The following is a 17834-nucleotide window of genomic DNA, read 5'->3' as shown; positions in this document are numbered from 1 at the left end:
ACTTCATTTTTGCCGTCCTTCTTTATGTAGGACAACTGATGAAAGCTGAGGAGAAGGGCTCTGGTGCAGTCGGCTGGTCTGTGTACGGTGCCTACATCAAAGCAGCAGGAGGTCCAATAGTCTTCCTCATCAACGCCTTCCTCTTCCTCTCCACCACAGGCAGCGTAGCCTTCAGCAACTGGTGGCTGAGCTACTGGATCACTCAGGGCAGCGGGGTGAGTTTGGAGACGACCCTGCTTTACTGTAATAGACAGCACTTTTTAGCATGTATATCCCAAAAGATATATAACTGCTAGTCTTCAGTGAGCGGTGGGAACCGACTGAGAATTAATCTGAACGTGCATGATTAAAAAAGTAACAGCACCGTTGGAACTTAATTAAAAACAGGGCACGAGCAGTGAAGAAACAGATGTGCAGCAAAGCAGGCGGCGGCTGCTATTGAGAAATGTTCTTCATATAGCAAATATCATTGAACTGACTCATTTTCATGTACTTTTTATGTGCTTCCCTCTATTTCATTAGATGCAAAATTCCTACGTGGGGAAAAAATCTGTTTTTTTTCTCACTCTTTGTAATTTGTTGCTCCGTCTGCACTCAGAACACATCATTAATCTTGGTCAATGAGACGACGGCGGGCAACAGCATGAGACTGAACCCTCACATTCAGTATTATTCAACTGTTTACATCTTATCCATGGGAGCTGCTTTACTGCTGAAGACGATGAGAGGACTGGTGTTTGTGAAGGTAAGCTTCCCCCACCTCAGAAACTCCCGTCTTTCTGTCACGTGCTTTGTCCACAAAATCAGTCTTAAGTCACAGGTGGTGTCAAGTCAAGTTGAGTCCTTAGTTAAGGCAAGTCAAGTCTTGTGTCAAGTCACGACCCCGCCTCCCCCCTCCAGAGATACTGCAGTATCCAGTCTTTGTAAAGAGATAAGATTATCAGAACTAAACATGGGAATGCAGCACTCAAGTGCAAGACTCAGGAGACAGTTGAAAGCCTTTACTTCAAGAAAATTGCTCAGTACACAGAAAGGCGGTCAAACAGGCAGCCATCCAAAAAGGGCTAGGCAAAAGGGAAGGTCAAAAAACACAAGCAAGGATCTAAGAGCTAGAAACAATGAACACCAGGAACAAAGGCTGGAACACTTGATACAAGGGACAACTAGCACAGAGGACTAAATACACAAAGGAAGCAGGGATATTTTGGCATTGTGAAACACACCAGGGGGGAGATGAGTAACAAAAAATGAAACGGGAAGGAAAACAACAAAAAGTGAAACAAAGAAAACATAACCTAGGATACAGGAAGAGACATGACGCATCTAGGAAACTCTGTCGTTCTGTCACATGCTTTGTCCACTCAACCAAAAGCACTGCAGTCTTACCTGCAGTATCTAGTCTTTATAAAGAGATAGCATAAGTTATTAGTACCTGTGTAATAATTATATTATAGGCCGAGTTATGTAACCTCTTCAAAAAGTATGACAATGAATCTAATTTTGTCTTTATAATGATTGAAAGCGTAGCGTCGCAAGGAGTTTGAATGACAGGGTAGTCATCATGACAATGCCATTCCCAGTGTGTGTTTGCTACATAGACACTTGTAATGTCAACATTAACAACATTTAACAATTTTTTATATCTTATATTTAATATTTAAACTGAAAACATTAAAAAACACATACAAGTTAAGTCAATTTTATTTATAAAGCCCCAAATCACAATAGCATTGCCTCCATGGGGCTTTACATCCTTTGTCCTTAGGCCCTCGATTCAAGTAAGGACAAAACTCCCCTGAAAAAAAAACCTTTTAAGCAAGGGGGAAAGAAACCTCATGAAGTGCTACAGTGGAGAAATCTCTCTCCCAGGACAGACAGACATGCAATAGATGTGGAGTGTAAAGAACGGGACAACAAAACCACAGAGTAGATTATATAAGATATGTGCGGAGTCAAGAGGACGAGGCGAAGTGGTGCCCGAGCCACATGATGTCCACTGTGGTGACCTGGAAGAGGTCAGGCCACACAAGATAATTAGCAAGAACATACCCGAATGTTTAAAGATTTAGATTTTACAAAAGTACAGATATAAGAAAACTGTAAAAACAGAAGTGACGATCCAAATACGTCATATATGTGGGGTGACTTCCAAGTCCGAGTTGAGTCTCTGAAAGGAATATTAAAAGCTGATATATAAGGGGTGGACAGTAAAGTAGTGATCCTGCCTAATTGTCTTTATTGTCATTTGTTCATGCTCTCATGGTTTCAGTGCCATAATTGAAAATGCCCGCCGGCCAAATCCATTTATCCGTCCACCGCCATGTCACAGCTTTACAAAGACTGCGTGTGTGTGTGTGTGTGTGTGTGTGTGTGTGTGTGTGTGTGTGTGTGTGTGTGTGTGTGTGTGTGTGTGTGTGTGTGTGTGTGTGTGTGTGTGTGTGTGTGTGTGTGCGACTGCCAGAGAGACAAAGCTGGCTGCAGAGAGAAAGGAAGGATGCGTGTGCGTGCATGTCAGTGCCCCTTTGGGTGCGCATCCTCTTTTTCAAGCTAACCCATCCTGACACTGCATTGCAGAGGTTAGGTCCCCACGATAATGTGTGCCACTTGAAATTGCTAATTTTTCAAAGCCGGCTAATCTTTTTTTACCCCTAGCTGTGATGAGATCTCTGGGACTGTTGAATATTCCATTAATAGAATTAATTTGTTCTCTGCTGCCACATGTAATTTCTGTCCAATTGGTGAAATGTCTCTTGCTCATTAGGTCATGACCTTTATGTCAGCCTCCCAGAAACTCATTATAAATGAAGATTTGACAGCTTGCCTTGTGCGAGGAGAAGGAAAAAAAATAACAACCCATCACTGTGCACATGCTTAGCATATGGTGAGGTAGCATTTGCTTCTTGACTGCCACCGTATTTATCCATTGTGTGCTTCAGCGTTTGAGCACATCGACAGACTGTCTGTTTATCCAAGCCATGATTCTTTCCGTATGCTTCTTAAAGTGGTTTGTTTACATGTGTCAGGTCTCCTGTTCAGACACGGCTGTTGTTGTTTGTGTTGACAGTGCACGGTGAAGGCTGCCTCCGTGCTGCACGACAAGCTGTTCCGCCGGCTCCTCCTCAGCCCCATGCGCTTTTTTGATACAACACCTCTGGGTCGTATCCTGACCCGCTTCTCCAGGGACATGGATGAGGGTGAGGCTTGATTTGTCTTGACTGGGAACCTTTCCCTAAAGAGAGCTCTCAGTCAGTGAAGTCACAGCGGTTGACAAGGTGTAGTGCTGAGACACAGTGTGGGTTTTTTGGCCTGAGGGAGTGGCTTTCTGCTATCCACTTCACTGGTGTCTTTGTTTGACATGTTGATTTGTGGGTTGCTGGGGCTTTTTTTGGATGGTTGATTTTGTTTCTAAGCATAATATTTTGTAGACTCCACTGTGTCTTATTCTCTCTTTTGAGGGAAAAAAAAGCTAAAACCACTTAGGGGGGCACAAAAAGATAGTTCACATGCAGAGATAGATCCAAAATCACGCAGTGTGTCTGATATATAATATGTTTCCTCTCCAAAGTTGACGTACGTCTTACCATGCAAGCTGAAATGCTGCTGCAGAACCTCACCCTGGTGCTGTTTTGCTTGGTGATGGTGGGCATCGTCTTCCCCTGGTTCCTGATATCCATCCTGCCCCTGGGAATCTTCCTCTGCTTCGTGAACCGTGTCTCCAGGTCAGATTCTCATCACTTCTCTTGTTATCATTGCTATTTGGCAGTGAGCCTGATATTCATACACAGACTGTAACACGTGATTAATAAGAAACAAGTACTCAAGTTCCTTAAAGCACACAGTATGTCATTTCTGCCCAATGGGGTTTTCTCAAACAAAACAAAAACAAAAGATGCATGTAGCATGGGATCATGGGAGTTGTTATCATCAGTGTTAAACAACCACCACTGCTGATGACAATCTATGTATATGAATCAGGGAGCATGCATGTATAGAATCACCAGTCAAATCCAATAAAAGTTTGTTGACTTTGCCCCAAAATAAGGTTTCAACGTAATACTTATACTGCGCATGTGCACAGTTTCACGGCACCAACTTCTTTTACAGTCCTGCCGCCAGCTAATCCCACCAGAGCTCTGGAACGAATATGAGTTTAACATGTAATCTTTGAATAACCTCACCTTGCCTGTTAATCCTGTGCGTTAGCGTGATCTCCTCCTCTTCCATGCTTATTAGAAGTCTGCAGCAGCACCAAATCGGTTGAAACTGTCGTGAATCTTAGCTGTGCGCTCCAATCGGTGCAACAATGCGATTGGCTGACATCTTTCCCATTTCGGCTGCTACAAAGCACAAGATTGGCTTTTGGCAGGAAGGGGCAGCCGTTACGGACTTTTCTATGCAAAATGCCTTAAGCGGTCTGTCTCTCTCTATAATGTCTCTGGTTTTATTCATGTTGGAAGTTAAAACGACAGGCGACTAAATGAAAAGCACCGTTACCTCGAGTAAAATTCAAATTTCTCTTGCTTTGAACATTCTTAGAAATGTTTAGGAAAATTTAAGTCTTTAAGTTGTAACTTATATTTGCATTGATAGATTTTTAATCACTAGGGGACGGAATAAAAAGTCCAATCAAGCTGACAGATACACACCGGCTCATAAAGTATATACAGGGCTAACGTGCCAGCCGACACAGAGTGATTTACATCATATTTTCCGGCTAGTCTTCAGTAGTGGTTGTTATTCAGAAAAGGGGCCTCATCAGCCACCAGTCCCTGACTTTTTCTGTCTGCTGTTCGGTTCGGGGCAGCAGGTTTGTGATCTTAGCTGCCAACAAACACTGACCTAACGCAGGCTAATAATCTCTGTGGTGCTGCAGAGTGGGTGATTATTCTCAATTCTAGTTTTTATTATTGTCTCTGATTGTAGCACTGCAGGTGGCCATTTCTCACAATGAGACATTTGATTAAAGGTTAAACCAAACAAGTCTCAAATGATATTTCTGTGTGATTGTGATTGGCGTTGTATTATTGATCGTGAATTTAGTAATAAAAACAAAGCTCCAGTTCCCTGCAATGTTCGAAAGCAGTTTCGTTGCAAATGTTTTGTCTGACCTGGGCTTCATTCTAATCAGTGAGATATAACAGGAGAGTACTTTTGGTGACGAACAGTGAAAGAAGTGCAGTGATAATCTCATCTGTAAGTATGAAGAGTGTTATCGACCAATGATCTAATTTTTAACAGTTCTGCTGTTGCGAGAGCGCCGCGGATGATCCAATGACTCTGCATTAGTCATTATTTACGATTTCGTCAGCGATTGTGCAATAAAGGTGAATCCACCGAGGCAAACAACAGCGCGCTGGCATCATGGGAAATAACCACGGCGTCTTGTTATTTCCCCTATCTGAGAGATCAAAAGGAGCGTGACTCTCAGCCTTATTGTTGTGCTGTTGTAAAGTCAGAAAGTACAAAAAACAAAATACAAGAAGTTCCAGATGTCATACAGTACGTGTGATTTGTAGCGATGGCAAATATAAAATGAAGTGCGATCATTTAGATTTGAATTCATATTTCTCGAGTAGAGCCGAGTTTTGGGGGAATATTTCATGATACTGATTGCTTTAGGTTCAAAGCTGAGCTGTGTCCCTGCTTACAAATCACACACAACTTCCCCTCCCCTTCTGCGGGTCTGAACCGTTTGATATCTCGTCCCCACATAAGCTGGAATTCTCGATTTCTTTAATCAGATCTTATAACAGTTTGTCTCTTGAGGGATCAATTTAGTTACAAAATATCTTCATCTATCTTTAAAGAGACACTTGATTTGTCGGCAATTCAAGTGGAATTAATGTTCAACTTTGATAGAGCGTTTAAGCACACAAGAGGAAGACGAAGACCTTTACCAAACCGTAGCAATCACCCCTGGCAACGCTTAAAAGAGAATGAAATACTGTATCTTATAAAGTCACGACATCCGAGGATATGTATAGACGGTACATCTAACTGGATCTCCCATTGAAATCACCCACTTCTAAAGCAGCCTTTATTGAATTCTGAAATGAAACTGCCCAGGGCATAAACATGTTTGTCTGGATCGCAGGCTCGAAGCGAGGAAGTGTCATGTTCTTTCCCGCTCTCTTCTGCGCTGTTATGAGAAAAACCAAATGATTCATGGGAGACTTGAAATTCACATGCACCCATCCATTCTGTGTTGGTGTCTAAAAGTAGAACGACACCTCGCCTTTGTCAATAAACCACCCTCACTCACACTGCAACGTGGACAGCGAGCCTGGTGTCTCTTTGGCTGCCTATCGTATGGCCCGATGCTCATAACATTGGATCAGATAGTGGGGAAATGTCCGGGGCTCTGTCAGGAAAGCAGCGCTGTGTCGTGGACCACATCCTCTCTGCTCGCCGTGCCGTCATTCCTTGTGTGACACACAACTGCATCATTAGAGCTGATGCATTTCCCATTCTTTCATTCTTCTGTGAGGTTTCCATATTCAGCTGTAATGTCCGTGGTCCTTTCAAGATCAGTGGAAGATGCAAAGTAAATAAGTGGCTGATGGCAGCAATATCAATTTGACCAAAATGTGACGCGTGTGCTTCAGATCTTAAAACCTTCACAAAAGTTTGTACCGCACGTCTCACACAGGATTTCAAAAAACCTGGTCTCTTTTATACTTGCTGCGGCTCATTGTGAGGATAAAATGTTCTCCATGATGTTTTCCAATTTGATGTAATTTATTTGAAAGATTTGCTCCTCACATGCCGGAGCCTATTTGCACACAGTTCCCTGCCATTTTCATTCAAATCAGGCAAATCTGAGTGGAGGCTTTTCTGCTCTGCGGTGCTGCAATCTTACCTAATTTGGATTTTTCACAACCATTTGGGGTTGAAAATCAAAATAAACGTTGTGTTGTTGTACATTTCTAGTCAGTCAGTTTATCTTTGCCTGTAAATAATATTTAAAGACGGTTGCTGCTAACGTTAGAAGGCGCTGTGGATGCGTCACACTGCATAAGTAGCCACTGGAGCTCGGTATACGTATTCTTCTTAGGAGGATGAATGTCTGAGATGATTTTTTTTTTCTATTTCCAGGGTTCTGATTCGCGAGCTGAAGCGCCTGGAGAACATCAGCCAATCACCATTCACCTCTCACATCACCAGCAGTCTTCAGGGACTCTCCACCATCCACGCCTATGGAAGAAGGCACGACTTCCTCCAAAGGTGAGTACGAATGGTGTCTGTCAGAGATGGAGATCATTAAACTTTAATTCCGTCGTATCTCTCGTTGTGTGTTTTCAGTTCACAGATATTAAACATCACACCAGAAATAGAGTCCTTCTTGCTTTTTCTCTGGCTGTAATTATTTTATCTCTCTTTCCTCAGATATCAGGAATTGCTGGACACCAACCAGGCCTCTAACTACCTCTTCAGTTGCGCTATGCGTTGGCTGGCAGTCCGCCTGGACCTCATCAGCATCTCTCTTATCACAGCTGTAGCGCTTCTCATTGTCTTCATGCACAATCAGATACCTCCAGCCTATGCAGGCCTGGCCATATCGTACGCGGTGCAGGTATGTAAGCACATGTAGTTGCCATTGACTGTATAAGATATGGACGAGCTCCCGAGTCTGATGCCGACGTGTCTTAAACTTGCATTATTTCTAATAGCCAGCAGGGGTTTTATTACCTCAGTAAACAGTTTCATAATGGATTTACAGTCTCAATCACTAGTTTCAAGTCTTGTTCAATGCAACATGATGTTCATTTAGTAAATTATGGTCCCATCAAGCGTAAAATGTATATGCCTGGCTACCTTGTGATTGACAAGTCCGTACCAAGGCGTGTCCTCAGGGTTATCAGTCAGATCCAATCAGTATCCTCCCCAGCTACACCCTCTCCTCCAGATATGGTCACTTCTGGCTCTAATAAACAAGATGGCGAAGGCTATAATGCCAAACCTGAATCTTCAAAACACAAGTCCACAAACCAATGAGTGACGTCAGTGGTTTTACACCCTCGTAGTCTATGAGGTTAATAAGAAACTAGTTTGAAGCTTCTGAAAAGATAACAAATGTGACGTTTCTTAACCTTGTATCGTCTTCTTCTGTTTTTAAAGTTTTCATGAAAATTTAGTTTAACATGTTGCATTAATTTAATGGAATTGCTTGTTTGTATTTTCTTGTTTTTCTGCCCAACTGGGTGCATGTACTGTAAATTTGAGCTAAAACTTGTTGGCACGTACTTAAACTGTTCCCTCAATAAATGAAACTTAAATCTAGACCATGTAAATAGAAGAAAAAACACGTTCTAGCTCTCACACATGAAAAGTTGAATTCATAAGCAATAAATAGCCTCACTTGGTACGGTGTAGTTAATGGTGGCTAATGTTGTTTTCGGTACAGTTTGCTGTATGCTGTATTATTTCATGACTCTTCTTCGTGTCTGCTATCTTTACATTTTACCTGCTGAACTGCAGTTTAGCATTTAAGATAAGAAAGGATTATCCTTTATTAGTCACACAACGGGCAAATTTCTATTGTTACAACAGCAAATGGGATGGCAAAATGGAGATAAGCATCAATTAGAAATTAAAAATAAATAAGTAAAAAAAAGCAGTCATGGCGGAGATTTGTGAAGGAGTCCTATCAGCAAATCAGTTTATTAGCCTGTAAATGTTTTTATTGTTTCAGCGCTCATGTGTTGAAGTTGTAAATGCCAAGTCTTTCGCGGTAAGCTCTGCGACAGTGTTAATCCCTGACCTTTCAACTCTCTCTGCTTCTCCCTCACCTCCAGCTGACCGGCTTGTTTCAGTTCACGGTGCGGCTGCTCACAGAGACTGAAGCTCGGTTTACATCAGTCGAGAGGATCAATCATTATATAAAGGTAGGAACATTGATTGGCAGAGTTAGGGAGGTGGATTATGTGACACTCGAGACACACTGCACATCATCACATGGACTGGACTGGCAGACCAGCATGAATTTAGGGCAGTTGGCATGTCCAGACATGTGTGTGCTTCCACCGTGTGCATGTGATTGTATATGTGTGATAAGCAGCGCAGCGGGGAGGAGATAGAAACCCAGTGTGCGGTCTTTACACACTCCAGAGCACATGACAGGGCTTGTTTCACACAACAGCCATCAAACTGCAAAGATACGAATAGCAACTTTTCTCTTCAGTCTCGAGTGCAAAGAAAAGCTCATGCGGTGAAAATCACTACAAATCAGTTAGAGGGGCTTGCACCTCCACAGAGATTTAGAGATTAATACCAGATACCATCCCCTTTCTTTATCTCAGAATCTAGAGAGTGAAGCGCCCCGACAAAGTCCTGAGGCAGCCGCTCCTGCCCCCTCCTGGCCTCAGCGGGGAGAGATCACCTTCCAGGATGTAGAGATGAGTTATCGTGACAGTCTGCCGCTTGTGCTTAAGAATCTGTCCTTCACCATCCTGCCTGAAGAGACCATCGGCATTGTGGGTCGCACGGGATCAGGTATAGCTGACCCTTTGTGTTCCCCAGCCAGCAGCATTTTCAGCTACTTTTTTAATCTCCCCTTTGTACGCACATTTTTTGCATGCAGTATCTTTTCTGTTGCAGGGAAGTCCTCTCTGGGTGTAGCTCTGTTCAGACTGGTGGAGCTGACCGGAGGCTCTATTATCATTGACGGAATCAATATCGCCCAGATTGGTCTGGATGACCTGCGGAGCAAGCTAGCCATCATTCCTCAAGAGCCGGTGCTCTTCATCGGGACAGTCAGGTAATCCGAATGATAATTGCTTGCATTAATGAGCTTTGTAAGGCATGCATTGGTGCAGCTTTGCAAAGTTTAAAAAGCAGAGCACAGGGAATGAATGAGAACAACAACCTCTCAACCGTTAATGTGCTCTTAACTTTCAAAGACCTCCGCAGCAGGCGGTGGCTAATAATAGCTATTTTTCTAAAATGTTTAATAACTTTTGAATCATTAATCCTATCTATATGCTTTTAAACCTCATGTAAAGCAGAGTTTCTCAACCTTTCAGGAGCACTTGTCTTGATTGGGCAATCAGGGGCTCTGTTGTGAATGTGATTATGAACCCACGTAGTTTCTTCCTCTGGGCCAATGGGCAATGGTTGTAGCCAAACTACTTTTGTTGTTCATGTTCAATAGATAATTCACTTTTGCTTCAGTGTCCTCTGTAATGATTTAATAACCTTTCTATTTACTCTCTTAACTTTTTTGGACACACGGTCAGTAAATGGAGTGATACAATTACACCTGTTTTTCACTGAAAAAAACCTTGGACAATATAATAATAAATGGCTGTAGCTTGTTTAGGAAAGGTCAGATGTAGACAAAAGTTCATATGGAAGTCTAAAACATCCAAGTACATTTAAAAACATTTTTAAAAAAATAACTTCTAAGGTTCTGTCAGAGTTCACAGTAAAAAAAACAAAAAAAACAAAGACCAAAGACCATGCAATTGCAAATGTGGGACTTTAACTGAGCCAGTCTGACCCTTCAGGTTCTCCTGAATTAGATTATGTATGACATCTGATGCTGGCCGCTAAAATAAGGTAGGAAATACAACATGACTACAGGAGAGTCAGGCGCCGCAAAAACTGTTCTAGCTCCTCTAATGGAAAATCCCGTGGTGTCTAGTGGTGCTACAATGTGGTCACACTGGGCGTCTGTCACAAGTCTTTATACTTCCTTCTTGTATTGTCTGCTACTCCCTGCTGATGTGCCTTCAGTCAAGCTGCCTGGTTAAAACCACAATGAACAATGAACACTTTTAACATAAAAACTGCTGAATTTATTAAAAATCCTAACAAAATTGCAAGTGAAAATCACAGGAGCTGAACTTTTTGCTTAAAGTAAAATGTGTCACAAAGTGCCATTATAAATGGAGCATTGTGGTGCTATGGAGAAGCCCTGGCCTACACACCATGTTCTCCAGACTTTGGGAATATGCGTGTTTGGCACAGCCCCCAGCAAAATATCACATAATATCATAATATAATTTAACAATATCACACGGAGGTTTTCAAAAACAAGTTACATATTGAGTTACGAAGGCATAAAAACAGGATGAATTACGGATAAATGAAAACCATTCCCGCTCAAATCAAATCACCACTTAATCAATCGCAATATCTGTCAAAATAATCTAAGTTTTTCTTTTTTAGCATATCATGCCACCCTGATAAACAGGGCAGAATTTATTATACATCTGTTTAAATACATGCATGTATCACACTAATGGTTTTCTTAAGATTCTTGAGTTATACTAGATACTATGTTTTGTGTCTGGGCTGTGTCTGTTAGTCTGAATGTAAAGCCACACCAGAGGAAAATCATGACAGACACAAAAATGGTGATAGGTAGTAAAAACTAAAAGCACATAAATGCTAAATTTGACAGGCAAGACGCATTCAAAAACAAAACATCAGCACTGTTTTTATAAAAACTAGCAGTCAGTTGGTTTATGGATGCGGATGACCTCGGGCTCAGATGAGAATTGACGTTGGTCAGCAGTGCTCATCATGTTCAATCACAATTATGTCTTCTTTTTCCAATAGGAGCAATTTAGACCCCTGGGATCAATACTCTGATTCCCAGATATGGGAATCTCTTGAGAAGACTCATATTAAAGAGATGGTAAGTGTCAAGTCACTTAAACACTGTCAGCTTATGCCAAATGATGCATTACTTGAATAGAATAAATCCCTCATACTTGTCCTCACACCTCTGCATGACCTCCCGCAGGTCAGCCAGCTGCCTCACTCGCTCCACTCAGAGGTGACGGAGAACGGAGAGAACTTCTCAGTGGGAGAACGACAGCTACTCTGCGTGGCCAGGGCCCTGCTGCGCAACAGCAAGGTGCTGTTTGAATAATACTGCTTGTTCACATTTACATGAGGAACAGTGTTTGGCATGGTGATGATAGCAGCTCGAGTAAGAGGTTCTCCTCAGTTTTATAATCTAAGAACAGAAGCTCTCCATATCATAGAATAGTGCATGTGTCTCTGCATGGGATAACACTGCCACCTAGTGGCTCTCAGAAGCATGAATTAGGAATGAGCTGTGTTTCATAATTTTGTGTTAATAACGTTCTGTAACTTTACATCTCCTGATTAGTTGTTTATTGACTTCATCGTGTATTTTACTTTGTTTAATCAGTAAGTCACACAGAGGTCAGTATCTCATGTATAAGTGAGACATGAGAAAAGAGTAAAAACAAATCATAATGTAATAATAATAATAATAATAATGGAAATGGAAATGGTAGTGTTAATGACATAGAAATATAATAATCAAATAGGAAAAGATTTAGATGTAATGTCATGTAGACACAACAGCCTGAAGAAATGCATTCTGAAATGTCCTTGGAAAAAGACTTGAAGAAAAGAATAATGAAATATTCTGTAAAAATATGTTTAAGTATGACATTCATAAAGACAAACTCACTTGGCAATATAAAATGTCCTTGGTGCAGGTATAAAAAAAAAGAGTAAAAAAATACAGCTATGTTATATAAAACAGTCACACCATACTTGCCAACCTTGAGACCTCAAAAAACTTGGAGGATTTCAAAACCAAAGCAGGAGTCTGAAAAATGTGAGTTTCTGAGACTTTGTTTGCTGCATGATGGTGACTTTTAAAGAATGAAAATAACAAAAATAAGTAAACCGCAGCAACACTTTTGCCCAAAAACTTTTAGTTCGCCATTTCATTTTGAGGAAAGGATGCAGAATAATTTGCCCCTTTTGGTGTGAACTTTCATGAATCTCTGGCCTAAATTAATATTCATTAATTTTCCTTCATTCATTAGTTTTTTTATGGCGTCTGTGCAGTTTGCTCAGCTTCTCAATTGGTGATTGATGTGGCAGTTTTTACAAAATGCGTGCCACTTTTCTTTAAAACGCCTCCATCTCTCTGTCCGTCTCAACAGTAGCTGTACAGTGCCAGAAACAGGTTGTGATAACTAAAAGGGAAAAAAAGGGGTGAAAATGTATCTTACATTGGGAGAAATACAGGTGACTTGTGGCTGGGTAAAGACAATGAAAAACAGGAGTCTCCTTTTAAAATGTGCTGGGTTTTTTTCTATTTTTATCATTTTGTAGGTTCTAATATTGGACGAAGCAACAGCAGCCATCGACACTGAGACAGATCTTCTCATTCAGGAGACCATTCGCAGCGCGTTTGGCAGCTGCACCACCCTCATCATCGCCCATCGTCTGAACACGGTGATGAGCTGCAGCAGGGTCATGGTCCTGGACAACGGCCAGGTGTGTATAAAGGCAACATGAGTGATTGCGCGATTGCACAATTCGGCTCCTCGATTGAAACTCATTCCCAAGTTGATATCCCGCTGATTTACTGTGTGAATTGGTCCCTTTGAGGTGACGGATTGGATAAGGCAGTGCACGTTTTACTCGGGCAGTCTTGTGCTCTAGGTGACATTTGATGCAAGTAGTGAACATGAAACACACACCGAATGATTACCAGTCTCAGCGTCACCCCTTAACCCTGTTAATAAGTTGAATTTACCTCTCAAAGGATTCATCAGTGTGCAGAGTTTAGTGAGTGATCGGGATCGACAAGATTCGTGGTGTGAAATGATCACTATCACTAATTGCCACTGTGACTGTGCAACCGTGCTCTCTGGGTTGGGCAAAAGTACATTATCTACTCAAGTAGAGGTACTAAACACTCGTAAACACAAGTAAAAGTAAGAAAGTACAGGCTCTGAAATGTCCTCAGAGTATTGAAGTAAAAAGTATCCCTTAAGTTTCTACTAAAATGTAGAATCAGTAGGATTTTGTCCAGTGTGAGCCTGTTTATTGTGGCTGAGACGTTTATATGGAGGATTTATTTTCTGTTTGGGCTTTTAAAGTTATTATAATCAGAATATTAGGCTCCGTGTAAATGCAGCTATGGCGAAATTGTGAGAGTAACGTAGCTTTTAGTGATCAATTAGCGTTAGTTGCGTAAATTTAGAGAAACTTGTGGCTCACATCAAAGCAGAACAAGGCTGCCTGAGGACAGTATTTTTTTCTAGACATTCAAATTCTTTTCATACGCTGCCCTCGGGAAATAACTCAGGTTATAATATTCTTAGAGAAAATAATATGCCTTGATTTTTTGTTCCCGCCACACAAGTTCATGGAATGAGCAAGTAGGACTGTCTGATTTTATATGCTGGCGCTGATCACCGTTTCATCTCTTTCATTCTTGTAGATTTTGGAGTTTGACAGTCCCGCCGCCTTGCTGGCAGATGAAAACTCGAGATTCAGAGCCATGATAGAAGCCTCAGAAAACCAAAGCAGATAAAAGACTCCAGGCCCTGATCTTCAGCGGAGGACCTGAATTGCACAAAGAACGCAGTTAATTCAATCCTGCCGCGGTGTGAAAGTCGTGTGTTAATAAATACAGAGGGCTCCTGTGATGGCTGCTATGTGCGACATCGTCTGTTTATTTCCAAACCAAAGACCGAGGGACCACATTTCTGAAGGGCACATCAAATCTCACAACAGACAGACGTAACAGCCTCCTGCTCTTTGCTGCCGTGTCACAAGAGTTATTTCCCGGAGGCCAAATAATTAACTTTCAGTGAAACAGAGCAGCGACTCTGACAACAGCACTTTATATTTCATGTGGACACATTAAAGGACATGCGGTGCTTCGTTTTCCTCTGGAGGCCAGCTAATCAGTGAGGCTCTAATTAGTTTTAGTCATTTTATTTCCGTTAACTACGACCTCACAGTGCAGGAATTTACTGTGAAGAATACGTTATGTAGTGTTGATTATTCAATATTGTATATCTATAAACAAATCATCTATTAATCATTCCTAGCAGGTAATGTCTGAAACATGCAAAAAATGTTTTTTTTTAATGTATTATGCATCTAGTTCAGCATTTTAATGCAGTAATTCCAGTAAATTATTGCAAATACGTGCCTAGAGCAGTAAACACTTCAGGTCATATAATGGAGTTAGCCATGTGAGCATGCTTTTATATTAGACCGCATGCAAGTACTGTGTTATGAAAAGAGCTAATGTTTCCTCTAAATCAAAATGCTGGAGTTTAAAAACCTGCGCTTTTTAGACTGCTGTTTTTATGTTTTTAATGGCAAAGTCATTCCGGTGTTGGACAGATTGTGTTATACTGTCGTGATTAAGATGGCAGTGGAGTTAAAGCTGAGCAACATCAGGATGTGTCTTCAAACGTTGTGTTCTCACAAAGCTGGGGATTGTAAAACTTCTGCCTTAGAATCAAGTACATGCTGAACAATCATGAAGAGTGCAATATCTTTCTATTGCATTGATGCATTGTCACGATTGCCTTTGTACACATGAGATTATGATGTTGCAATATTTTCCTTTTTTGTAAATGTTTGAGTTGTTTTTTCAATTAAAATATTTTTATATACGCTGATGTCCACTTGTCTAAGATATTTTACATATGAAAGCAACATTATGTCACTTTTTTACCTTGAAATTACAGCTTCAGAGTCATGTTGATGGTACAGTGTCCTGTAACAGGGTGAATGGTGTCTGTCTCAGCCACTCTGCCTCCCCATCACTTGTTTCTACACTATGTACATCAGTGAGGGGGTCGGATCACAGCGGTACATGTTTACTTCAAGATGACTGATTGTTACAGACCGGGGATTTGTATTTACGACAGTGGTGTTTCACTCAGAAACTGTGGGGAGAGGCGCCAAATCACACAAAATGCCAATTTCTACATATTGTTGTTTTAAAGGGGAACTCCACACATTTTCCCAAGTCGGTTCACATGTGGGAATACGACTGGAGAGTTGCGTGAAGCCTTGTGTGGCTCGAGGCACTCAGTGTGCTGCACACACACCTGTTTCCACAGCGTGCTGCAATCAGCCGATTATGAGGACTGTGCTGAAACTGGTCAGCTGTTAGCGAACAACATAAATTCCTTTAACGAGGTCGGAAAATAGGTGGAATTCATTCATTTATTCACAATAAATTCTTTCATTTATTTATAAAACTTGCAGGACTGCACAGCACAAGTGACTTTATACCGAATGTCCTTTGCAGGAATCTGTGTGAGAGGGAACGAGAGAGAGCGAGATAAACAGCTGTGTCCACAAACAACTGGACTGAGTAGTTATCCTGCTCTGACCCCCTGCTGATTAGCACTGATTAGCATTACATATCAGATAGTCAGCGAGTCGGAGCCTTTGTGTTTCTTGTCCTGGCTTCGCCTCCTGCTGCAACAACATTCCATAATAGCATTATAAGCCCGTCACTCACAGTCGGTCTGGGAGCAGGGTAGGGGGTTTCTGGCACAGCTTCAGCTACTTCCGAAGGGCATTGAGAATGGAACAAGGTCTAAAGAAATGAAAAACCTCCCGCTACACTTGGAGAATATAGAACAACTTTATTGTTAGACCAACGTGTTTCAGCTTGTGGCCTTCATCAGGGTCATCGTGAAACGCACAATGCAAAAAAACGTTTAAACGAGGCAGGTATGAGGATGAAAAATGTTCAGAAAGATTTTTAAAAAAAGAATATAAAACAACCAATTTTATAAATCCACACACATAGCAGCTTATAGAGTCTTGTATATACTGCTAGTGTTGCTGGAGTTTTGACCTCTACATTCACAGTCAGTCTGCCACAGTTCATAGAGTCTTGCTGAGCTGCTGTTGCTGTATGTTTTAACAAATAAGGTTAGACACACTACTATTATTAAAAATCAAGACCTTTGTTCCAAGGGGACAAATGAGCTGCCCTAGTTAAGTCTCTGTTTCTTTCCCTCTCTGTGCAGTGTGTACAGTTTTTCTGGTATTTTGATTAAACACATTTATTTAGGGACACACACCAAACTGAAATACTGAAGGTGCGAAAATTAAATGTTGACACAAGCAACCTTTTCAAAATAGGGCTTCAAGAACAGGTTCAAAAGTAGGACCCACATCAAGGCCTTAAAGAGCCTTGCTCAAGAGCGGTGGTAATGAGGTTGGAGCAAGCGCTGCCTTTCACTGTCCCCACCCAGATTCATCCCCCTGGCTCGCAGATTTGAACCAGCGACCCTCCGGTCATAAGCTCGCTTCTCAAACCTCAGACTACCCCTGCCGGTGGGTGGATGCCAACCCAAACTGTCGCTATCTGACGATCTGCGTGTTGAAAATCAACCCAGACCAAAGTTTTTAGCATGCAACACAGCGTACCCTTTGTTTTTCTACTGGCTCAATGAGGGTCAATAGGATTTAGAGCGTTGAAAATGAAATAAAAGTTGAAACTCTGCATGAGAAATTCAATGTGAATTGTGAATGTGTAGAAAGGTTGCACACAAACAAAGACACACACACACACACACACACACACACACACACACACACATTATAAGTTATACATGTTACATGTCACATACTCACAAAAGCAGTCGTAGTGAAACCTCAGCACAGTGCTACGTTTACTTGAACATCTTCATTGTTTTCCTCATGAGTTAAACTTACTTGAAATTCTCATGTAGTTTCTCTGCATAGCAAACTCTACACACATGACTGCACTCGCAGGCATCAGGAGAACTCTATTGTGAAGTGTGTGGATGACACCGCCATCATCAGCCGCATTACAAACAGCTATGAGAGTTCATACTGGGAGGAAATCAACAATCTTGCAGAGTGGTGCACAGAGAACAAGCTACTGCTCAACGTCAGCAAAACCAAGGAGCTGACACACCTGTCTACATCAGTGGAGCTGAGGTGGAGTTATAGGTTCCTAGAAATTATCTGTCTTATCTTTGGCTTAAAAGAGTACAGAAAAAGCTCTACTGCCTAAGGAAGATCCTGGTTAACTTTTACAG

General features: G+C 41.5%; 1 protein-coding gene across 3 annotated transcripts in view; it reads left to right on the top strand.

Annotated features, from left to right (window-relative positions):
* LOC311257200 (ATP-binding cassette sub-family C member 5) overlaps positions 1-14445 on the top strand; it is a 36847-nt gene extending 22402 nt beyond the window's left edge. For all 3 annotated transcript variants that reach the window (XM_084352680.1, XM_084352681.1, XM_084352679.1), the window contains 13 exons: positions 31-215; positions 599-745; positions 3065-3194; positions 3566-3719; positions 7096-7224; positions 7387-7573; positions 8796-8885; positions 9300-9492; positions 9598-9757; positions 11563-11641; positions 11750-11863; positions 13108-13272; positions 14225-14445. In XM_084352680.1, coding sequence (XP_084208806.1) covers positions 31-215; positions 599-745; positions 3065-3194; positions 3566-3719; positions 7096-7224; positions 7387-7573; positions 8796-8885; positions 9300-9492; positions 9598-9757; positions 11563-11641; positions 11750-11863; positions 13108-13272; positions 14225-14317 — 1826 coding nt within the window. In that variant the 3' untranslated portion in view covers positions 14318-14445. The remainder of the gene's footprint in view (positions 1-30; positions 216-598; positions 746-3064; positions 3195-3565; positions 3720-7095; positions 7225-7386; positions 7574-8795; positions 8886-9299; positions 9493-9597; positions 9758-11562; positions 11642-11749; positions 11864-13107; positions 13273-14224) is intronic.
* The last annotated feature ends 3389 nt before the right edge of the window (positions 14446-17834 follow it).

Source organism: Pagrus pagrus (assembly GCF_965226575.1).
Source record: "Pagrus pagrus genome assembly, chromosome: 5".
Lineage (NCBI taxonomy): Eukaryota > Metazoa > Chordata > Actinopteri > Spariformes > Sparidae > Pagrus > Pagrus pagrus.
The sequence above is the reverse complement of the archived record's forward strand: the minus strand, read 5'-3'. Positions and strand labels throughout refer to the sequence as shown.